This window comes from Pholcus phalangioides, unplaced genomic scaffold, assembly GCF_987345545.1.
Source record: "Pholcus phalangioides strain wild (caught in Gottingen) unplaced genomic scaffold, Ppha-v1.0 ptg000016l_1, whole genome shotgun sequence".
Taxonomy (NCBI): Eukaryota; Metazoa; Arthropoda; class Arachnida; order Araneae; family Pholcidae; genus Pholcus; species Pholcus phalangioides.
In genome coordinates this window covers 3,518,755-3,544,499 of record NW_028301609.1, presented here as the reverse complement: position 1 = coordinate 3,544,499, position 25,745 = coordinate 3,518,755, and the positions used below count along the sequence as shown (strand labels likewise).

Sequence of the window (25,745 nt, the reverse complement as noted above, 5' to 3'; positions counted from 1 at the left end):
ACTACCTATACAATATACAGTGAAACCTATATGAAACGGAACATCAAGAGACTGAAATACTACATAACACTCGAAACGATAATCTCATTTAATGACCTACCCGTGCAACTTTCTCAAACTCTGGAGCAAACATCTGGCAATGTCCACACCAAGGAGCATAGAAATCGATGACCCATGGCCTGGTGTCTTCTAGAATGTCTTCAAAGTCTGCACTTCCTAAAACTTCAACTTTACTCGGTAAGAAACTGTAAATCCAGGCTTGAAGGGATTTAGCATCTCTGTTCCAGTCATTATAAAAACTGTGAAAAAAAAATGAGATGCACGTTTTTTGAGACACATATTACTATAAAGATTAGGCAAGATGGCTATACAAGCCATGAATATACAGTTAGTCTTGTTATGTCTAGCAATAGAATTAATTTTTGAATTCATAAAAATTTTCATAACTTTCTATTAGGGAAAACTGAAAACCTAAGAACTGCAGAATAAAAGTGGATAAAACAGAATTATGAACAGTCACACCGTCCATTACAACAAACTTCAAGAGACCAAAAATTTGCTTTTCCATATTCCGATCTAAAGAGATAAAGAGACATTCTATAGGATGGGACTAAAAATTTGGATTTGTTATATACCAGGGTTCAGCTGCAAGCACAAAGAAATTTAACAAAACCTTAATGACAATAAAAACTATTTATAACCAACAATTCATATTAATCACTTACTGAAACTTTTTTGCACCCTTCTTGCCTTTGGGATATAGCCTTATAGTAGGATAGCTGTTGATCCCATTATCAACACACAGTTCACGGTGTGCAGTGCAATCCACCTGAGCAACATGGATATTTTCATCATGTTTCAACATCTAAAGCAAACAGAATTTTTTTTTAAAAAATTGTGCTTAAGATACACCAAACATCATGTGCAAAAATTTTAAGAAAAAAAAAGTCCATACATACAACTTATATATTATATAAATTTACAGATGTTTGAGGAAAAAAATACTTTTGCAAGTTTCCTCCACTGCTGTGAGAGCTGCTGACAAGGTCGACACCACGGAGCAAAGAAATCAATCACCCACATATCATCTTTCTTCTTTTCATTCACAGAGTATTCAAATGATTCTGGTGTTAGTGAGATCACAGGCGGATTAAGGGTGTCCTTTAAAAATATTAGAAAGTTCAATTGATGACTTCACTACAAATAAACAAGGTATGAAACAATCATGATTTTTTTTAATATATAAGAAAATTTGATTCTTTTAAATTTAAATTAACTGACTGCCTGTTAATCTTAAATCATTAAGAATGCATTTTTTTTTACCTAATCTCTCATTTTTAATTTAGCATTAATGAATAAACTAACAAACAAACTATAAGCAAGAAATGTGAACAACAAAAATCTGTGTTTATGTAACATGAAAGGTCATTGAGCATGAATGAACTTCATAGATTAATATTTTTCTTGTACAGCGCTTTTATTCACGAGAACTCCCACCATAGTAAATGCCTGATGGTAATTCAATGTCAAATATGGTGCAGGTTTCTTGATTCACTCAATTTATAATCATTCAGCATCAACTAAATGAAAACATTTTATTGACCAAATTGTTTCTCACGCAATTGATAGATGCATTTATTATGACGTGTTTCACTTACATGATGTTGCTTAATAGTTTACATATTCTTTCACAGATATGGTAAAAAAAACTAACAAACTCTAGACTTTTTAACTTTTTGTATTAAAATTTCAAATCCAATGGTATTTATGTTAGTACAATATCTATTACCATTTTAAACCAGTAATTTAAGCATAGAATTCAAGACTTTAAACAAAAAGCTTTTTTTAAAAGGCTTTATAAAAAATTAAAAAATTTCTCTAGTTTTTGTTTTTTTTATCAGGGGAACCCTAGCTGCCCCATTGTAATGCATTGCAAATACTTAGTGCAGTTTTATGTCAGTTCAGCTCCCTATATTTTTCTGCAATTTTATTTTTTTTCCATGCATAAAATCTAGAAATAAACAGTAATCCTTTCTGCACTGTATCTAGGGATTAAGTTCAGGTCTATATTTACAAGGTCTTCTATATTCCTTTCAATCAAGAACTTTACATTTCCATAACATGTGTATAATACTAGGTTACTTCTACTTCAATATCATTGAAGTTGAGTTGAATGTTTTTTAAGAATGGCATATTACTATAAAGATTAGGCAAGATGCCTATACAGGTGATGAATGTACAGTTAGAGTCTTTGTTATATGTTTAGTTATGTATGTAACCAATTTTTGAATTCATAAGAATTTTCATAGCTTTCCATTAGGGACAGCTGAAAACCTCAGAACTGCAGGATAAAGGTGGTTAAAACAAAATTACGAACAGTCACATCCCTTACAACAAACTTCAAAAACCAAAAATTTGATTTGTTATATTCTGATCTAACAAGGGACATTCTATAAAACAAAGGAAAAATGGAATTCAAATTTCACGATTTAAATCAATATATTTTTTAAACAAGTGAGTTAAATCAACATACTCTGCAAGTAAACAAAAAGCCAGATCATTTAGTCGCATTTGAAATGAAACATAATTGATACCTACACATTAATTGAATTATAAAAATGTGAAAACTTACACAATAAACAGTTTTTTATTCTATGGAATATTTTTTCTGAAGATCAACATTGAAGGAAGGCTTGTATCAAAGTACAGGGTTATTCAAAATGGTGCACAGTATTTTAAAAGACTGTAATAAATTCATTTTTAAACAGTTATGTACCAGAACAGGTTTAAAGGGAAGGGTGACTCAAATATTTTTCTCCCAACTGTGTGCCTGTATTGAGTACGGAATTTGTGGTGGCGCTGCGATCACGAGAACGAAAAATAGCATAGCGTTTTGCAGTATGTGAAATCAGAATCTGTAATTGAAAATTAGAATATGTGAAGATGAGAATTGTTTTTTCCCACCTCATATTCAGTGGCAAGGCAACGTTCCACATTAGAGGGAAAGTTAACCAGCACAAATAACGTAACGAATATGGGGGACAGAAAATCCTCACTCTATCATGGAACATGAATGAGATTTGGCCAAAGTGAATGTGTTTTGTGCTATTTTGGAGACCAAATTGTATGGGTCATTCTTTTTCGTGGAAAAGACAGTGAATGGCAACACATATCTTGATATGTTACAGATCTGGCTTTTCCCGCAATTGCAGGAAGACTCAAATAATTTAGTCTTTCAGCAGGATAGTGCGCTTCCACAGTGGAAGCTGGAAGTGCGTAATCCCTCACTGAAGTGATTCCTAATTGTTGGATTGGCCGTGCTGGAAAGAACAACAAAGGTGATGTTTCCTTGGCCTCCTCCCAGGTCACTGGATATTACCCCCATGTGACTTTTTCTTGTGGGGCTTTGTGAAAACAAAGTGTACATGCCACCACTGCCACACAACTTGGAGGACCTACGAACACGCATATGTGTAATCTCTGAACTTAGTAACACCAGATATGCTAAAACGAGTGTGGGAAGAAATGGATTATTGTCTAGACGTTGTCCGTGTGACTCAAGGAAGTCATATCAAACACTTATAATGTCATAAAATAAAAATATTTGAGTCGTCCTTCATTTTAAACTCATTGTGGTAAAAATCTGTTTGAAAATGAATTTATTATGGTCTTCTAAAATACCGTACATCATTTTGAATAATCCTGTATTGCTACTTATTCATTACATCCAATACATTGAAATACAGTAGTATCTCGAGTTACTGTCAAAATTTTTATTTAATGAAATTTGTAGCCAAATTTGCAGTAAAGAAAATGAATATTTCTTTAGAGTAAAACTATAAACAGAATCGCGTGACAAATTCTCGAACTGCCATTTTGGAAAAGTTTACATTTCCGAGAAAACTGTTGTGTTGTGTCGAGTTGTGTTGCACAAAATGAAGATGATTTTTTTCATTCCTGAAATATTTCATCCAGAAACACTTTCGTAGATAGCATAAGACATTAATAATAATTAATTATTGAAAAAAAAGTAATTACTACTTTTTTTTGATTGGTCAAATATAAACAGAGCTATCTTAACAAGTTCAAAGCCCTTGATTCCTAAATTTTTATGTATTTTTTCAAGAAGTCAGTTTACAGAATTACAGAAGGTAGAGAACGCTGAAATACTGAATGTACAAAATTAAGGAAAGAAATAATTTCAAGATATAAGAAAGAAAGTTAGATTTCAGAAATCAAGAAAGAATCAATTTCAAAATTAAGTTTTTAACAATCAAGTGGCACTGCAGCTGAGCTCACCTGTTAAAATGCTACAGAATATACAAATAGGAAACTGATGAAGCCAATTTAAACATAGTGTTTGTTCTCACTGGTGTAGAGGCTTAAGATCATCTGTCAATATTCACAATTTTATTTCTTTGATTCTACTTTGTAAGGATATTGTGTACATTCAACTTTATGTTCGATAATTCCTACATCAGTAATGTTAATTAAATGCAAGCTGAAATCCTTCAATGGGCTGGAGTTTCTGCACCAATACAGTATTTTATATGATATGTAAAGGACATTACAACTTGGCATTGATTTAATAGACTTTAAAAAAACACTATGCTTGACATAAACCTAAAAAACATGAGGAAAGTATGAATTCAAGAAGTGTTTGTGTCATTGGCAAAGAAGATGATTGTAAATGCTAATATGGATCATGGCGGAGAAAAAAAAATATATATAACAGATTAATTTCCAAAACTTACCATGACAAACTCTTCTAATTGTTGCTGGTTATGCGATCCATGGAAACGATGAGGAACAGTCTGATTAAACAGAATGGTAGTTGGATACGACTGAATATTGTACTGCAAAATAAATATTAACATAACATTGGTATGATGTGGAAAGAAAAAAAAATACTTATTACTTACTCCGCTGTTCATACAAAGTACGAAAGCATGGATAACCAAGCGGAGATCGAGATGTAGTTCGGAAAGAAAACACATTCCTCTGTGGGGAATACATATACATTAATACATATGCTCATACATTAATACATATACATTCATAAATATGCTCTAAGGAATGAAAATTTCTGTCCCCTGTAGTTCAATGGTTAGAACACTCGCCCGGACAGTGAGAGATTGGTGGTTCGTTTCCCCACAGAGGAATGTGAATTTTCTTTCCAAACGGCATCTCGATCTCCACTTGGTTATCCAGGCTTTCGTACTTCTCACTTATTACTTCTTTGTATGATAAAATTTAAAAGTGTCTTGCACATATTGATTTTCAATAACTTAAACTAAAACACAACAAGCACTCAATTTGACTCATTATAGTCAAATACATACCCGGTTAAAGGAATACAAGCAAGACAAAAAAAAATGTATAAGAACATGAAAAAAAAGAGGAGTATAAACAATTTATATGTTCTTAATGATTATCTATGAACAAAAAAAACCCATCAAAATACATACTTGATTACATAAATGAGTATGCATCGTACAGTCAACCGTTCCAAACTTGACGAGATGTCCAACTGTTCGAGATGCCTTCCTCCATTCCGGAAGCAACTGCATGCAAGGTGGACACCACTAAAAGTAAAAACATGTCATAACATCAAATTGTAGTACAAAAGAAGAGAAAACAAATTAGTCTTTTCTTAAAAGAAAACCAACGAAATGTACCATCACTACTCACTGGTGCAAAAAAATCGATAAACCAAGGTTCGTCCGAAGAAACTACATCAGGGAAATCCTTTGGTGACAATGTCTCTACTTTGCTAGATAAGCTCTGTCTTACAAAAGTTGCAATGTTCTGAGCAGTGAAACGACCTGATGATGTGAGACATAGGAGTTGTGAGCATGTGTATAACTCAACAATATTTTTCATATTTCACCCTAAGACTATTTTTTTTATTAGAAACTGTTTTATCTACTTATAAAACAGTTACAACTTATAAAACAGTTACAACTTATAAAACAGTTACTACTTATAAAACAGTTACTACTTATAAAACAGTTACAACTTATAAAACAGTTACTACTTATAAAACAGTTACTACTTATAAAACTACTACTACTTATAAAACTATTACTAACTATAATACCCGGAGCTGCCCGGGTATTATAGCCTTCAATGAGGCTTTTTGGATCACGTGATATCTCCCTTTTTCTTTGAGGGACATGCAAACCGTGTCTAAGTTAGCCAATATGGCGACTTCCTACGCGAATCATGAAATAAAGAAATCTAGATTCAAAGAAACGTAGAAACGAATATTTTTTCCTTTTTTTAAAGGGTCGCTAGGTATTTTGACCCCCCCCCCCTGTTTCTGCCATCGCCTGTTTCTGCTTCAAAAAATGCTTAATTAAAGCTGTGGAGTTTCTTTGATGTACTTTACAGACCCATAATTAATTTTAAAACATCTTAAACTATATGAATTTATGCAGTTTAATATCAAAAGACAATACGGAGACATTAATTTTCATGCTTGAGAAGATACAAATAAAAAGTTGAAATCAATGTTATTGCATGAATATCTAACTCAAAAGTATAGGTCCGGTTAACTACTGCATATTTAATTTTCTCGGCTTCGTATCCTAAGCGAACTCAATATTTCAAAAATCGAGGATTCAATACAATTTTTAAAATTATCGACGTAGCAGGATACCTCCACTGAATTCCCGCATTTCTACAGCAAAATTGACAATTTTAACACTGATTTCTATGGGGATCATCCTTTGCCTGTCCCTCAAAGTAATGCGGATGATGATTCTGACGACTATTGAAAAAGGGGCAAACCATTGTAAAGGCATAAACTATTGTAAATATGCTGGTAGCATTGAAGAAGTGACAAACCATTGTAAAGGCGTATACACGTCTGAAACGCATTGCTAAAGAACCATGGTAACCAATGTAAATGTTTGAAAAGTGATTGTTGAGGCCCAAAAACCATTGTTGCCCGGCAGTTTTTTGCCCCTTTGGGGCATTTGCCCTACTCTGACGAAATTTTAAAGTAGCATATCGTTCAAGTCGGGTCCCATTTGGTATATATGCAAAATTTGGTGATGATCAATCTAAAATTGTAGATTTGTATAGAGAACATACACACACACAGACAGACAGAAAATCAATTTTATATATATAGATTCAGAATTAAATGTTTCATCATCATAAACTGAACAAACAAAATCCAAAAAGAGAGAAAAAAATGAAACAAAATTTCTGCATACCATGATGAAATTCATAAGCTCCTCCAGATTTGAACAGAATAAACATGGGCGATTTCTTAAAAGACCAAGGTGAACAAACTGATGAGTATTTATCACAATCAACATGACCAAAATGAACACCAGGCAGAATAGATTGAAGCCTTTTCCGTTCAGCATCTTTAACAACTGTAGAATCTCTGGCATGCTTTGTGAATTCAATCAGCCAGGGATGAGCAGTGGCACCAGAGGATTCTAGCTCTTCTTGAATTTCCTAAATGGAAGAAAATTATACAGCTGTTAGTGAAAAAAGATATATTAAAGTTAGTTTAAAACATTGCAAAACGGCAAATGCAATAAAGTTTGTAGTCAAACATTATTTAGAGTGAAAGCTTCTGAAATCCTTCATGAATTTTGAACTAGATCAATTTGAATGATCACCATAACAGCATGAAATATTTTTATGCAATCCAGTCATCTAGTGACACAGTTAACAAAAAATATTTCAAATTTTCTTTTATACCCATAAAGCTAAACAGTAAAAGTAGGGGAAATAAAACGTTACCAAAAATTTCTTGTCAGTCAAGTCTTCAGTAGCTGGAAGAAGTTTCAGCACTTCATCTAGAATTTCTTTGGTGTCAGATTCATCAATTACGCGTGTTTCACTTTTTTCAATTGGAATGCTTAAATTTTTATAATAAGTAAGCTTGTGATCACAACTAATCATTTTACAAAGTTTGTCATCACGGTCTGTATAAGCTCTGGCAATATTTACAAGTCCATCCTATAAACATAAAAGCAGGGGGGGAAAAATTAAAAGCAATGTCTAAGACAAACAACATGACAGATAATATGTTCTAAAAAAATATACAAAAGGTAAGTATTTAATAAGAAAATCATACCAGTATCACACTCAGTTTTTGGAGATCATCATCGAAAATGCAGTCTGGAAATGGAGTGAATAATTAGCAACTGATACCAGTGTGCAGAAGTACAAGCCATAAAAAATATCAAAACAATTTGTAAATTCTTATGAAAAAATGTTGTATAACTTATTTGAGAAATAAAATCCTTCTCTGTACCATGTTTATCTTTGCATGAGCATACGAGCCATGGGCGAGATTTATATTCCTGACGAGAAATAAGGTCTTTTGCATTCTTTGATGAAAGATTAATAACTTTATTTGGAAGCCTTTTCAGGATGAAATCAATCAGGTCATCTGTTTCCCTAGATCCGCGATAATTTTCTTTCTGGAAAAGCAAAAAATGCTATTAGTATTGATGGATTTATATGGGGGAGAAATCTCAAAATACTGGTCTCTTGAGGAAGAAAATTTTATTCATAAACAATTTGCTGAGGAAATAAAAATGTTTAGGCACACAAGACATGTATCCATCATAGGTTACTAAAAATATTGATGCATCAGTCCGATTCATTCGCTTCCTACCGTACTGAAAAGGGCTGGTTAAATTTTTTTTTCTGTCAAATGACCCAGCATGTTATTGCAAATCTCATCTTATTAAAACACTAGTTAGAGGCACGTGATAACAAGAAAATTGTCATGAGAAAAAAAGAAACCATCTTACTTCTGGATAAATTATCAATGATGGATATGATTGTATATTTTGCTGCCTGCACAGCATCCAATCTTCTTCACAATTAACAGCACCAATGTTTATGACATTTTCCAATTCCCGAGCTATTTTCCTCCACTGAAATAATTTCAAAAGTATGTATTGATAATAATATAATAATGCCTGTAAATTACATTAAAACAATCATAGATCAAGGCAAACAATTATAAATATAGTCGGCGCTTGATTTTACGAACCTCCAGTTTATGAACTTTCGATTTTACAAATTATTTTTCCACATCTGTATGAGTTCATAAAAACCAGCGTCGGCTGTATATGGTATAGTCAAGGTCAGAAGTCTAGCATCTATGTGATATGGTTGGCTACTTCCCACATTGCCCAGACTCCAGAAACTAGCTACTTCACAAAGACACTAAACTATAGACATGGACAGTAATATTCGGGTCCCAACTATTCAACACAATAACACTCAAACTGCTCCCATCTCTTTAGAAACCTGAAATAACTTCCAATGTTATATGGGAGCCAAGATAATGAATAGGCTGATGACTAGAAAAGGCTCTAAGACTCTCTTCATTGATCCTGGACCAGCTTTAGATATTTCATATGAGTTGATTAGAAGTGCTGTTTTCAACTTATTAACTTATTCAGAAAAAAACAGTATCTGGACTGGTTGAACACTAAAGGTCAGCAACAGGCAAAACATTACAGAGGGACTTGATCGAAGGGTGCTGATAACAACTACATGTGTTCTTGTTGACACACAGGGCTTGAACTATAAAGAGAATTTTGACTTTTCGAATATGTTTGAAGTATTTCAAATTTTCAAAGGGATAGATAGGATGGACCATCTGTTATTAACACACTATCAATCAGGTGCTTTGACAAGGGGACACCAATATCATTTGGTAAGGGACAATTCCAGGTTGTGGTGTCGCAGGGAATTTTTCTCTAACAGAGTTGTGAATAAATACAAATACAACGCCATAACAGGCAAAATGCCCAACGAGGTGGCTGAGAAAAAGATGCCCATAAAAATATGATGTCATATATTTCAAAAATATAGCAACCCAATTAAAAATGCAATTAACAAAAATTATAAACAATATATACATAAAATATTATACAATGCCCATAAAGAATACCTATGGTTGTCTGATTCTAAGTATGGATAGCTTCTCAATTTACCCCAACATGTTTATCATATTTCTTTTTGAACGTGTCAATTGTGTTACAATTTACTACCTCCAGAGGTAAGCTATTCTATTTATTAACAACCTTATTAGAGAAAAATTCCCTGCGACACCATAACCTTGCATTGTCCCTCACCAATCGATACTGGTGTCCCCTTGTAAAAGCAGTCGACTGGCAGTGTACTAAAAGTTCATGGTCCCTCCTATCCATCCCGTTGAAAATTCTGAAAACTTCGATCAAATCTCCCAGACACCTGCATTCATCCAGTGTAAACATATTCAAAAAAACGAAGTCTCTCAAGCCCCGTGTGCCAATAAGGGCACGCATAGCTTTTCTCTGTATCCCTTCAACCAAGTATATGTTCCTCTGTAGGTATGGTCTCCAAAACCTTACAGCATATTCCAGTCCAGGACAAACTAAACCTCAGAAAAGCGGAAGAATGACTTTAGGAGAACGAGAGGAGAACTTTTTGAAAATGAAACCGAGCATTCTACACGTTAGTTATAAATAGAATAGCTTTCCCTTGGGTACCTTGAATTCTACCACAATTGACACATTTGAAAATAAAAATAGAATTCATATTCGATGAATCAAAAAGTTATCCATACTTTTTAAGAGACAACCATAATTTTTTATAGGCAGTGTATTATATTTCATCATAGGCATTAGTTTTTTGTCGTGATAACTGCTCTTATTTTGGGGGTTGCTGCATTTTATATATATTTGACATCCATATTTTTATGGGCATGTTTTTTCAACCATTTTGTTGTGGATTTGTATTTGTGTAAAAGAGATAAATAGTGATTTTCCAATTATAAACTGAAGCTGACAAAGCTTGGTATAAGTGATATTCAAAGATCTGTTGGTCTACATATTTTCTTTCTTTCAAAGCAAGCACAACTCTGGTCTACCTCACCAAGGGCAATTTACTACCGAGTAAGTTGTGCCGGGAGTGTGATTGCCTAACAGTCTGAGTGTGTGTGTATAGTGTTGTGTCTGATTACAATAGAAAACATGGAGCTTGTGTTTTATAGAGCCAATAGGGATCTACATACTATAAATCACTACACCAAGAATTAATGTATGAACAGCATGTAGACCTATAGTACAGCAAGGGCTAGTCTGCTATGGTGACTTAAATAAGGGCATTGGTGATTATGATAATGCATTGTGATTATGATATGCATTGTGATTATGATATGCATTGTGATTATGATATGCATTGTGATTATGATATGCATTGGTGATTATGTAAATTGAATTGGCACTTAAAATGATTGTGATACTGAATCTGAGGACAACATAAAATTTTGGGATTCATTTCATCATGTCTCCATCAAAAAGCGCATCCAATTTAAGGTAATCTGTAGGATCCTATATTAATACCCATAGCCTTTACAGCCCTCCCTAGATCATTACATCACCCACTTTGGGAAACACTGGATTAGACTGTGGAATTTCAATCACATAAGAGTGAAGTGCTACCAATTAATGCAAACTTCAATTTATTCTAGCTGAAAGCATTCCTTTTTTATGAGCGAAAGAAAATTATGGCATTCACAAAGACTAAAACATTTTCAACTCAAAAACCCAAAATAAATTTTTCTTTCTAAAACATACTTACTACTGGTGCCAAATGATGACAGTGGGAACATTGTGGCGAATAAAAATTGATGAACCAGGTGTCAGGAGAATCGAGTACAGATTGTTCTGAAATTAGATTGTCACTGAATGAATTTAAACACACACATTATATACACAGAGTGTGCAAAGAAGTCTTTTTGGCCTGAAATTACTCACAAATTTGTTGCTAAGTTGCATAGCAGTAACTTAGATAAAAGTACAGAAAATTGACTTTACTTGATCAGATGCAAGAAATAGCCATTTAAAAAAATGATTGTGGGGAGGTATGAAAATTATTCGGCTATCAATCCAGGAAAAAATGTGAATTTAGAAAAATCTGTGCCTATATCTCTTTTTCAGACAGAACCTTAATGTAGCACTGCAAGTCGCAGACAGTGTTACAGTTTCTGGCACCTCAACAGACTTTGGAAATAATAGAGAATTCAACATGAAAGGAACCGCAGAGTTCCAAGAAGCAATTCTTCTAAGGAACCGCTAATACCATCAGGCCCATATAAGGTGGAGTGGTACAATAAACAGGGTCTTTTCCCCGTAGTCGAGGTACGAGAAGGAGGGTTGAGGTTAGAGAGAGAACAAGGAAAGATCTTGTGGTGAAGTGAAAGATAAAGGCTGAGAAGGATCCGAAAGATGGATAATTAGTGGTGAGTGTCATATCAATTTAGTCAAAATTATCTCTCTCCCAATTCAAAAATTTCTAATCATTTAATACTTATCAGGATACTTAATCATTTAGTATTCGGCATGTCAAGATGATATATTCTCAATAGTAATATAAAATGTTGGACGTGGATCTCCTCTTTGGATAATCCTTATTTTTATTTGATAATTTAATAAATTAATTTACTATTGTTAATCCCTCTGTGTGGATTATATTAATTTTTGTTGGTCACTTTTTTGTTAACGGAGGTTAATACACAATGCAAAAAGATTCCATAGTCGTAAATTTAATTGTTTTCCCTTAATGCCCATTCACCAATCGACTCCATCATATTAAATTGTAACATTTGAATAAAAATTTGCTGAGATATCCATGATTGAAATACAGTCGGCCCCCCGTATTCGCGGTGGTTACGTTCCGGAGATGACCGCGAATACGAAAATCCGTGAATAACCGAAACCATGTTTTTTTTTGTATATCTTGTTTAGTGAACATCATGAGAGAGAGCAGGGTGACGCAGAAGTAAAAAGGAATGTCAAAGAGGGTGCAGTGATTGTTGGCGAGGTTTTCTGAAAGAACATTGTGATTTATATTTGCCATTTTTTCTTCTTCACATCATCAAGTATGTTGACAAGGCTTCCTCTACTAATTTTTCTGCATGTGAAGAACGTAAAATAGAGGGATCTATGTTATGAAAATAATCTATTGCTGATTTGAGCTTGCGAAGCCCTTCCACTATGTTACTTTTGGTTGAACTTGTCTTCTACTTCTTTATCTTGATCTTCATCTTGTACAGTTTCAGTTTCAGGACCAGTTAGCTGCATTAATTCCTCCTAGGTCAATCCAGTATCAAAAGAACTTTGAATAGCATTTATTCACTCTCAAGGTACCTCTTGACTTCTGGTACGAAACATTGTTTAAACCAATGCAGGAAAAGTGTTTTCATAGTCCAAGCCTTTTTATTGTTCGTCCAAAATACTGGGAGCTTTCGCTTATCCTTCCCTTCAATGCTCATGGATTCGCAGATATGAAAATGATGGTGGGCTTTATCATGTACTCATACGCATTTGCACAAAACAACATAGTAAGTCTATCTCTACTTGCCTTAAAACCAGGAGCTCGCTTTTTTCTCTTGCTTAACTTCTTTGCGGCGTTTTCTTCCAAAATAACGTAGTTTCATTAGCATTAAACACCTGTTGATGTGCATAACCCTTCTCTTCAATAATTTTCTGCAAAGTCTTCAGAAATTTTCCAGCTGTCTCCTTGTTGGCAGAGGCTTGATAGCCAGTAATTTTTGTATTGCGTGATCCGAATTATTTCTTAAACCTATGAAACAACCGTTACTTGCATAAAATTCTGATGAAATAGATGTTTCATCAGCCTTTTCCTTATGGAAGAGTAAAGATTTTCGCCTTTTCTGTTATAATATTACAATCAATTGGAATACCTTTTTTTATCAGTCTTGTACCCACAAAAAACGGCATTTTCTGTACGAGAAACACGTGGATCCCGTAGGCGCTGCAAAGTTTTGACTGCCACAGGTGCAGCTACAGCCACGGCTAAATGAATTTCAGATTCCTTTTTCTTGATGTATTTCACCGTAGATTCGTTGATTCCGTAATGGCGGACCACAGCAGGTATTGACTTACTTTCACCAAGCATAGTTTTCGTCAATATATCCAATTTTTCTTATCAAGTTTTCACTTTTATTAGTCTTTTCAAAGCATTATCAGTGGCATTGGAAGAATGATCTATCCTAAACAAACACAGCTCAAATTTTGTAAACAAAACACATGAATGACGATTGCTGAGTGTTGCCAAAAAAAAAAATTCCAATAAAGGGAAAAAAAACCCCGAATACCGGGGGGGGGGGGGGCGGCTGTACTTTATTTTTGGTACTTTTTGAAATGCTAAAATGAGAAGATCTTAAGAGAAATACATAGATGGTTGTAAAAAAAATGTAAAAATAAAGAATTTCAATCATCATCATGTTGATGAATTTTCAACTAAATGGTACTAGATAAATTTCTTGCAGTACCACAAAGATAATATAATTTTTACTCATCTATTTTTTTTTTTTTTTAGATATATTGAGGGCTGTTTCAAAATTTTATTTTTTACATTTCTCACCCACTCCAAAATTATTGTTTTATGCTAGGGCCTGACAAATCACAAAAAAATCTAGGTGCTAGGAAAAAAATTTTAGGAGCCAAAAAAAACTTTACCCAAGATATAAACGGGTCTAAAATAATGTTTCTTTTGACTTTTCTGGGGTGTAGTGACCCTCTTTCATGTTAACAGATGTGGTGATATACAAATTACATTTTGTGCTGTGCTCAGACTCAAATTCTGTAACTACGCAAAGAAAATTTTAGGTCCAATATTAATGTTTTAGCCACCGTGGTGGCCTTTCACCTGGAATTAGTCAAGCCCTGCCATTTGTTGCATCTGACCAAGCATAGAGACTTTGCCATTCCTGTGTTATGTCCATTATATGTGTTACATATACAAGGTAGCTGTAGCGCTCTCTGTTTACAAGTAATTTTTGGGTCAAAAAGACTTTGACTCTTAAAGACACTGTATACATATATAAATATAGCATTGAATACAATCACACCATTGCAATTTTTTTACTCTTTCGATTCCTTTTCAAAGATATCCAAACAACCTGCGGGAGGAAGAATTATCTGTGAATAGAAATACATTCATGTCCCAGCTGCGAAAACAAAGACCAAATCCAGACTGTTTAAACAAAGGTAAATAGTACTGCCCACACAGCTGCCAGGTGAAATAATCAAAATCCATCTTTTTTTCCGAATGATCATTATATTAAGTTTCATCAAGCCTTAAATATGCAATATTTTTTGAAATGTTTATTATTATTTGAATTTAAAGGTTAAAAGAGAAACTTAGAATACATTTTTTTTCTAATATTAAGTAAATATTAGAAATGTGCGCATAGTAAAAGATTAAATATAATGGCATGCCATATATATATCTCTTTTTCCTTAGTTCTCTTTATTATTTTTTTCCTTAGTTATCTTTTTTTTTCTAAAAACTATTATCTTTTTCCTTAGTTCTATTTTTCCTTAGTTATTTTTTTTTCTAAAAATATACATAAAATTATAAATTTGTACATGTAATATCAGCCTGTTGTACATGAATATCAGATTCCAGTTTTAAAAAAGCTTTGCTCGTATACAAATCTATGCATTTGGAGGTGAAGTCACTTGGCAGAGGTGTCAGAAGTGTTTCAAAACTGTGGTGCTCATTTTGAGCTTTATGTAGGAAATTTGTGGATTTCTAAATCAATTGTGGGGGCTGCTTGGACCCATGCCAGTAACTACCACAGGTGCTTGAGCACCCCTGGCTTTGACACCATTTTCACTTGGCAATGATATTTGACTGTAAACCAAAGACCTTAATTAAATCAGTGAGAAGAATGGTACTAGTCTAAAACTTTCATTGCAAGATAATTCAGTTTTAAGTTCTAAAACTGGTACTGTTCCTTTACTATAATTCAAATTTAAAACATGCCTGGAACCAGTGAAGGGAGACTGGTATAGCACTGCTCTTACACTCAATGTTTAGATCTACATTTGCTAAAGCGATTCATAATTATTTTTTTAAGCGGAATTCAGACTCGTGCAGTTTTTCTTCTCACTGATTAAATTGCTTATTGATTTCCAAATTTTGTATGAATATTTGAGAGTGAAAAAAATCAACTTACCGAATTCAGATCTACTCAGAGTAATTATTTCAGGATCGTCATCATAAATACCTGCAATCGATGACCATAATTTAAACCATGAAAATTATAAGCTTCATTCATAACTTATTTTTACAAAATGCTACACTCAATTATGGAAACGGAAAGGTATAAAAACCCAGCTGAATATATAAAGTTACAATAATATTGTTCTGCTGGTAAAAATAACATTTCAAATGAATTACAATAATTTTTTTTACCAAAACTTTCGTAATAGAAATTCCAACTATGATAGTTCCCTTTCCACGACTGGCCAAAATCATCTTTCAGACCTTCTTCGCCATACAAATCATACTTCTTACGAGTTTCTTCATCCTTTAACACTTCATATGCCTTGTTTATTTTCACAAACTTATCATGAGCATCTTTGTCATCCTACATAAAAGAAACTCCAGCTTCTTATCAATAATTATAATATAAGAAATATATCAATTATAATATGATCCTGAACTAATATAGGCCAGACCTACCTCGCGTAATATGAACCTTATGAAGCTTGAGATTCAATGAATAAATGGTAGAAATTATGTTACACAGAATTATTTTTAATTACCGATTACTGTGCGATGCAATAAAAAGATCAAATGAATGCAGTATAAAGTTACATGAAATATTATAATGCAATGGTTCTCACATTTTTGTCACCTGCAGTTCCCCTGCCCAATTTATGATTCATCTGCCCCCCTCCCCCCAGAATCCCAGAATAGTTTGGTAGATATTTTCCCATATAAAAGTAACCACTTTGAAGCATAAATAAGCTCACAAATCAATATCTCTAGGTCACTGCAATGCCCTGACAAAAGCTGGCGATGCCTAACATACACGATGCACAGAAACACTGATGTAATGTATTTACAGCAATGTTTGCCTACAATATTTCGCAGATCACTTTACAAACAGCAACTTCAAAAATAGTTATCAATGTCTTTCTCTTAAAGCACTCTTAAAAGCTTCAGGAAGTACAATGAACAAACAGATTTAACATGTGTTTATATAGAGTACATAATTTTCCAAACTTATTTTTTTGATGACTGTCCTCAGAAAAAAAATGAATTCTGATCATTCTCCCTTCGTAGGATAAGTTGACCTACCAACATAACATACGGGGTGATTATAAAAAAAACTATCCCGACATATGGGCCCCTAACTATCATACCATTCACAGAAACTGAATGAAATTCTGGCATAAGGTATTTTGAGGTATGCGCTCAAGAATGATGTGGAAAACAACAGTGTCGCTCTAACAGTTACGGTTACAGTGAGAAAATTTCGAAAATATCAAATGGCAACACCAAGTTTTTTGTATTGGAATGCGATCTCCTTACTGAAAAACACTAAATAGCGTTGGAATGGCAACTGTAGCACGAAAATCCCCGGAGCTAGGCAAGGAAAAAGGACTTTGCCGTGCACCAGAGCATTAATGTTCGTTTCATTAGTCACACCGTTTCTTCGGCTGAGATCCGATTAGTCCTCCATAAGGTCATGTGGAAAGTTTGTGAAACACAATAAAATGCTTTATTTTATACTGCTTCTCTGTCCTTATTGGTTGTCCTCACTTTTAGCCTATCTACCGCCGGTGATTTTCATGCTACAGTTGCCGTTCGAACGCTATTTAGGGTTTTTAACAATGGAGATCACATTCCAATACAAAAAACTTGGTGTTGCCATTTGATATTTTCGAAACTTTATCACTGTAACCGTAACTGTTAGAGTGACACTGTTGTTTTCCATATCATTCTTGAGCGCATACATCAAAATACCTTATGCCAAATTTCATTGAGTTTCTGTGAATGGTATGATAGTTAGGGGCCCATATGTCGGGATAGTTTTTTTATAATCACCCTGTACATCTCTACCAACATAACATAATAGTCAGTCTCCTTCATCATCAATGGTCTAGTCTCTTCATTCATGTACAATTAAATAGTAGTCTCTACCTTCACAACCTTTAGAGCTCTCGTTTACATGCTGCAGTATTCTGTGAACCAGTTTGTCCTGATGCAAGGTGTTTCACGAGCCATTTCACTGCACCTGGTTTTCCAAAGCAATTTATGAAAAGTACCTCGGAGTAAAGTACTCGGAAAAGAGTCCGAGATTCAGTTAATCAAAATCCTACTTTTATTTTTCCTCTGTATCATAATCAATGTTATTGAAGTAAAAGTAACCTAGTATGGCAGCTCAACCTCTTTTGACTCCCAGAACACTTTTTGACACATTATTTTTATGGCGGAGCCTCGTAGAAATATTATATTTTTTATTTATTCAAAGAAGCTACTGGTTTTATTAATTGGAAATATTTTTCATGATTTTTTTTTCCCTTCAAAAATTTACTGTTTTTCATTTTTATTTTCCTTGAGCAGTCACAGAGCCTCTGGAGAGTGCAGACGGAGCACTGGTTGAGAGCTGCTGTAGTATGGTATGCATGTTATTGAAATGTATATAGTTCTTGATTAAAAAGAAATATAGAATATAAAAGATCAGGTAAAAATAGGCAAACATAATCCATAGATACAGTGTAGAAAGATGGATGTTCTACTATTTCTAGATTTTCTGTGTGAGAAAAATTTCAGAAATATATAAGGAGCTAAACTTAGATATTAACTGCATAAAGTATTTGCAATGCATTAAAATAGGGTTCTAGGGTTCCCCGATTAGAAAAAAAAAATAGAAATTTAGTTTTTGTGTAAAGCTTTGAATTCTATGCCCAAACTGCTGATTTAAAATGATGATAGATATTGTAACAACATAAATACTGTTGAACTTGAAATTTTAGCACAAAAAGTGAAAAAGTCTAGAGTTTGCTCGTTTCTTTACCAAATCTGTGAAAGAATAAAAATATGTAAACTATTAATGTAACTATATGTAAACTATATGTAAAAACATCATGCAAGTCTGAAACAAGTCATAATAAATGCATCTATCAATTATGTGAGAAACAATCTGGTCAATAGGATATGTTTTGACGTGAGTACATCTTTTAAATCACCTGATGATACTGGGAGCATTCATAAAAAGTTGCGTGATAAAATTCTTTAACTGCTCATATCTCAGGAAATACCTAACACAAGTCAAAAGCAATGGTATCATCAGATGTGCATTGCAAAAGTGCATTAGATACTATTATATAAGTATCACTCCGGTTTAAATATCTCCTCCCATGTGGACACTAGACCCCCTGCCCTAATTCATAACAAAACATTTTTCTGCTATATCTTGAGCAGTTCACAATGAAAATAGATGACATTGGTATCATCTGCTTGCTATTCCAAAGACAAAGCTGATGATAATGTACCTATCACATGATTCAAGGCAAAAAAAAAACGTATTCACATCAGAACTCGTGGTTGTTTCTATGACACAGCCTACCCCAATTTTTTCTCATTTAGTTGGTGCTGAATGACCCTTTGGTTGCACATCAAGTGAGTCAAGAAATGCTGTCCCATATTTGATGTTGAATCGCCACCAGGTATTTACTTTGGGAGGGGGAAGCCCTCGTGAATAAAAGCATTCTACAAGAAAAATGTTAATCCATGAAGTTCATTCAGGCTCGACAACCTTTCATGTGACATAAACACAGTGTTCATATTTCTTGCTTATAGTTTATTTGTTAGTTTTGTTAGTTCATTCATTAATGCCAAATAAAGAAAAAAAATTAACGATTAACAAGATTTGTTTTAATTAATTAATAAGCAGTCGGTTAATTTAAATGAAAAAATCTGATTTTCAAATCGAAGAAATACAACTTTTTCTCCTTATTCCTTCACACCCTGGCTTTAACAGTTTTACACTAACTATCATATAATTTGATACTACTATTACCAAACCACACACGCACCTCGTCCATATTCTTCCACTGAACTTCTAGCGAATTGGTACATGTTGGAATGTATGTGTTGTGAACCTATTATGCAGTTTGTTTCTGTATAATAGGCCTTACTTGTTATATGTAGTGTTGCCATCTACCATCAATTTTTCTAACCATGAGTGAAGTGTAATGATTGATTAATTGTATCCTTGTAGGCTTGTTGCTCTCTGTGGCAGGACACTTTCTAGCGGGAAGATCAGCTCACATTCGAGCCTTGAAGTTAAGAGCCACAGAGCAACCAGCCAACCACCACTGCCTATCATCCACATTGCCACACAATCAGCTCATGCAAATTTCAAGTAAGAAATTATAGTTATCTTTGACCGGCATTACACTATAGAAGTTTTTTCATAAAATAACTTTTATGAAGCTTAAAAAATACAACCAATTAAGTGTAACCAATAGGTTTATTATGGGTTTTTTTTTTTTGAAGTTTTGTTAAAGAACTTTTATCAAACTTTTATAGAGTAATTCTAGCCTTAATTAAGTATATCACCACTAATGAAATCATGAAAGATGGAAGGGGACGTTGGTCTCAATTTTTTAATTAAAAAAACTGAAGGAGCAATAGAACCGAGAAACTCTGAGTTAGTGAATTAAAAGGACATGAAATCAGTTGCTGCCATCTATATTCCACAAATCAATATATATTTAATAAGTTCGATGAAATAGTTTCAAGAAAATACTATTTCAAATCTAATTATCACTACAGTGAGACTGTTTTTGGAGGGGGTTACCAGCTTACATTTGACCCTGAAAAAAGGAGGAAAACGATCCAATTAACTACAAATATGAGCCAATGCTATTTGGATCTCAAAGGCATGTCATTAGAAGGAAATGACGAAAATAGTCACAGGGTTTTCAAAAATTCTCACAGGGATGCATTTTAAAAGCGCTGTAGATATCTTGATTGTCAGCACAGTTACTCATACAGAGCACTTTATAACAATCTCCTGCGAGTACCATGTGTATGAATAGCAAAATTAATAGGAACTTTTTTGCTTACAAATGTCATTTTCCCACTGCTCGAGAATCATCGAGGAGACAATCTCAAATGATCATAGCAAACACCTATGTGTACACGCTTATAGCAACTGACAATTTAATTGTTTACATGCACCACAGATGAATCTCTGTGAACTACAAGAGAGACAATGGGTTGGCTTAAGTTATAGGAACAATGAGAACAATAAAATGAAAATTTGGGGGGGGGGGGACAATAGAACCAAAAAAATGGGGAACTATTAGTAAATGATATGTAATTTGTTCAGTGCTGCCATCTATATTCGCAATCGACAATTATAAATTTAAGAGTGTAATATTGAAGATCTAATGATCGCTGCGTTGAGATTATTTTAGGGCATACCGGCTCGCATTTGAGTCTCGACGTAGAGGAAAAACGATTCAATCAACTATAAATAAATATAATGATGCTGTTTGGATCACTTGTGATTGTCAGCACCATTACTCACACTGAGCACCTCGCAATAATCTTCTGCGAGTACCAAGTGTGTGTACAAATAGCAAAATTAATAGGAACTTTTTGCTCATGAATGCTATTTTTCCATTGCTCGAGAATCATCGAGGAGACAATCTCAAATAATCATAGCAAACACCTATGTGTACACGCTTATAGCAACTGACAATTTAATTGTTTAAAAGCACCACAGATGAATCCCAGTGTACTACAAGAGACACCATGGGTTGGCTTAAGTTATAGGAACAATGAGAACAATAAAATGAAAATTTGGGGGCAATAGAACCAAAAAATGGGGAAACTCAGTGAAGGATATGTGATCCGTTCAATGCCGCCATCTATATTCGCAATCGAACATTATAAATTTAAGAGTGTAATATTGTAGATCTAATGATCGCTGCGTTGAGATTTTAGGGGGGATACCGGCTCGCATTTGAGTCTCGACGTAGAGGAAAAATGATTCAATCAACAATAAATAAATGTGCTCCGATGCTGTTTGGATCACTTTAAAGCAAATTATTAAAAGAAAATTAAATTTAGAAAATACTCACGACGTTCTTATCAGGATGCATTTTAAGAGCTAGTTTTTTAAAAGCCCTGCGAATATCTCGATTGTCGGCATCTTTACTCACACCCAGCAGCTCGTAATAATCATCGGCGAATACCACGTGTACGAATAGCAAAAGGAATAGGACTTTTTTGCTCACGAATGCCATTTTCCCACTGCTCGAGAATCATCGAGGGGTGAGAATCTCAAATTATCATCGCAAACACCTACGTACCTATACACCGCTTATGGAAAACTTACAGATTTGACAGTCCAATTGTTTACATACACGACAGATGAATCCCGGTGTGCCACTAGCTAGTTTTAATTACTTCTTTTGGGAACAGGTTATCTCGTTTTCAAAATTACTGCACGTAAATTTCAGAAATTCGTTCATAAAAAATATTTCTACACAAAATTCATCGAAATAAATTTTTATTACAATAGAATTTACACAATTCAGGGAATTTGATCAGAAAACAAAGCTTTCTTTCGATTTAGTGGCAACGCTTCCGCGCACCGCGATATTGTCGTTGACCATGGAGGGTTTCAAGGATAAGCAACGTAATGCTTGCCTAGGCTGTTGGGACGTACGCGCTGCGTGGTTGGTGTTACGCCCCTCTCGCTCTGCGTTTGTGCCTTACCCTTTATTTAATTTTTTACTAGTGTTTCCCTCTTTAAGTACAGTTTTCTTTATTTATTATATTCGTAGGAGTAATTTTATTTAATTTCCTGAAGTGAAGGATCAAGGCTCTTGGTTAGGGCTCTGCCCGTTTCCGGGGTCTAGTTTGACTCCTTCAAATGTGCAGCTATGGCTGTTGAAATAGATACACAGCCAGCGGGCAGTGCAGACAAAGTCTCGTCTACAAGTCATAATTGGAATACTTTATTATCTGATGAAGACATCTTGGACGGTTTTGGTGAGTCCCCTCGCATTTTGCTAACTTTCAAGTTTTCGGGTGCAGAAATTATTCCCAGATCCAGGCCTTTGTGCCTGAAAAAGGATATCTGCTCAAAAATCTCTGTTCCTAAACACATCTCGGAGATTCGATTCACACGCTCAAGTGAGCTGTTAATCTCTACGGAAAATATTCACACTGCGAAAGAGATAAAAAAAATAGATATGATTTTGAACATTCCCGTTAAATCGGTCCTTTTGAAGGATTCGATTACCTCCAAATTTTTGCTAAATATTCCGTGTGATATTGCAGTAGTGGAAATTGCGGAAGAACTGCAATCGGAGGGGTTACAGGTCATCGGTATTCGAAGATTTATAAAAGAAAGAATTCCTTTACAAACTGTTCTGGTAACGATTCTTGGTAGGAACATTCCGCTGGAAATAAAGTTATGGTTCTTGATATTTCGACCACGTAAATTTATTGAGCGTCCTAATCAATGCCTTCGCTGCTGGAGCTACTTTCACCGCTCAAAGTTTTGTAGAGTATCATCTCAGATCTGCAAACGATGCGGCCAAAATCATAACCATGAAACCTGCCAAAACCCTATCTCCTGCATTAACTGTAAGGCTTCCACTCATCTTGCCTCTGATCGTCAGTGCCCTGCTTATGTCTTGGAGTCAAAAGCATATCACTATAAAGCCGAACATCATGTTCCAATAAACATCGCTCGAGAAAGATGTAAAATGAATTCCTCTTCATATGCTGCTCGGACCAGCATTTCCATGTCATCTGACTTCAGTGCTCTCAAGGCTGAGATCAGTTCCCTGGTCCAAGCGGAAGTATCTGCCATCAAAGAAATTGTACTTAAAGATCTGAAAATAAGTCTTCAGGAATCGCTGAATGACTCTATTAGAGCGCTTATTCCCGAAATAGTCAATTCGGTTAACCTAGCTGTACATAAGGTGAATATAATACCGCCACTTAATTCGAATGTAAATATGGACACTTCTGGTCCTTCGACTGCTATCTTCAATCAACCTTTGCCCCCTGAGCATAATGATGATAGTGACTTTTCTCAAGATCCTGAATCGAATAAATTCTATACTTCTCCTGCGGAAAGGGTTAAACAAAGACGATTAGCTAAGAGACTGAAAAATGACTTGGCCTCAAATGTTGGAACCTAGTTTTTCACTTAATTTCATTTTTGTCTCCCCCCCCCTTTTTTTTCCCCTCTCGTTTAAAGTTTGTTCCTCGTTTGATCTTTTTTCCTTTCTCTCTGTTATCGAGTTTGATAATGGTTTTTCTTTACCTCATTTAGAGCTGACAAGAGTTCAGTATTCTTATTTTTGTGATCAAATCGAGCTTCGTTTGATTTTTTTTCCCCTCCCTTTCCTATTGTGTTTTTCTCGCTTGATATTTCCTTTTTCTCTCCCAAAAATAAGTGTTGTTTTTTTTTGTTTTTTTTTTTTCTGTGAATTTGATGCTTTTTCCCTCTCTTCAGTTCAATATATTTTTCTAGTTAATCCTTTCCAAAAAAAAAAAATACTATGAATAATATGAATTTTAGAGTTCTTCAATGGAATGTCCGAGGCATCAAGTCCAAGTCAACCTTTATCAGAAATTTTTGTTTAAACTATGATATGTTATGTTTACAGGAGACTTTTCTGGAACCGAAGGACCATTTTTTTCTTGCTGGTTTTCAGATTTTTAGAAATGATCGACTTCTCCCAGGTGGTGGTTTAGTGACCGCGGTAAATTCATCTCTTTCCTCATCTTTGATATGGAAAATTTCGGACCCCTTTTTTGAAATTATGATTGTTCAAGTTTTTCTAAATAATTTTTCTATGTATGTTGTAAATTTTTATCGTCCTCCAGGTGTTTTCAATATCGCTGCTATTGACAATATTTTCTCATACATCTCTGGGAATTTCATCATAATCGGAGATTCCAACAGTCATCATCCAAACTGGGGAGGACATATTGTATCTCCTGCAGGTACTATGTTATTTAATTGGTATCTTAATCATAACCTTTGTCTAGTTCCTCCATTTTGCCCCACCTTTTATAGCAAGGACTCACAATCTTATATCGACTTATGTTTCTGTAGTCCAGGTCTTTATAGATATATTATCTGGACTCCCTGTGAATCCTTATTCAATAGTGATCATTTGCCAATTAAAATTTCCGTCTCTTTGAATAAACAATTCATATCTCAGGAATTCCGTTACATTAAATGGTCAGCAGTAATGGCAGGTCTCTCTGTCATCCCCGCTACTAACGATTTCGACAGTATCTACAATCATGTTATTTCCATTGTTAACTCAGCTAGGTACTCTGTGTACCGGAAGAAACAACCTTGGCTTAAGTTGGATAAAGAAGGGCGTATTGCTCTTATCGAAAAAAAACGGGCTTTCCGCTTATTTCGCCGTGTGCCCTCTCAGGCCAACTGGATTAAATATAAAAAATTAGCTTCGGTTTTTCGTCGCCACCTTCGCATTCTACGATTGAAGACTCTGGCTCAAGAACTTCATCCTTTTACTCAGCCCTCAGTTCTCTTTTCTGTCTTGCGTAGACACCGTTATATCGTGGCGAAAACTTGGGATGATTCCCGGCATATTTTCAAGATTGCTAATAATAGTTATGTCGAGCCTCTCGTACAGATCCAACTTTTAAAATTTTACCACTTCTCTTCACCTGGCCGATCTCAAACCGTTACTTTTTATGGTCCTCCTCGTGAGTTCCAGGCTCAGATGGATGCACCGTTCACTCCCACGGAAATTCGTAGAGCCATTTGTTCTGGTCGTTCAACTACCCCTGGTCCAGATGGTGTTCCATTGAAGGTGTACAAACTCCTTCCAAAAAAGGGGATTGAATTTCTGAATGCTTTTAATACCCTT

General features: G+C 34.5%; 1 protein-coding gene across 1 annotated transcript in view; it reads right to left on the bottom strand.

Annotated features, from left to right (window-relative positions):
* LOC149074900 (endoplasmic reticulum disulfide reductase DNAJC10-like) overlaps window positions 1-22,429 on the bottom strand; it is a 29,046-nt gene extending 6,617 nt beyond the window's left edge. Inside the window, exons 1-15 of the mRNA XM_089245845.1 lie at window positions 21,954-22,429; window positions 16,261-16,435; window positions 16,022-16,072; window positions 11,614-11,699; window positions 8,787-8,912; window positions 8,282-8,450; window positions 8,102-8,145; window positions 7,765-7,983; window positions 7,224-7,473; window positions 5,692-5,825; window positions 5,469-5,585; window positions 4,755-4,856; window positions 1,006-1,161; window positions 726-865; window positions 101-299 (exon numbers count right to left, since the gene is read on the bottom strand). Of these exons, the coding sequence (XP_089101971.1) occupies window positions 101-299; window positions 726-865; window positions 1,006-1,161; window positions 4,755-4,856; window positions 5,469-5,585; window positions 5,692-5,825; window positions 7,224-7,473; window positions 7,765-7,983; window positions 8,102-8,145; window positions 8,282-8,450; window positions 8,787-8,912; window positions 11,614-11,699; window positions 16,022-16,072; window positions 16,261-16,435; window positions 21,954-22,118 (2,133 nt within the window). The 5' untranslated portion in view covers window positions 22,119-22,429. The remainder of the gene's footprint in view (window positions 1-100; window positions 300-725; window positions 866-1,005; window positions 1,162-4,754; window positions 4,857-5,468; window positions 5,586-5,691; window positions 5,826-7,223; window positions 7,474-7,764; window positions 7,984-8,101; window positions 8,146-8,281; window positions 8,451-8,786; window positions 8,913-11,613; window positions 11,700-16,021; window positions 16,073-16,260; window positions 16,436-21,953) is intronic.
* Window positions 22,430-25,745: the final 3,316 nt, after the last annotated feature.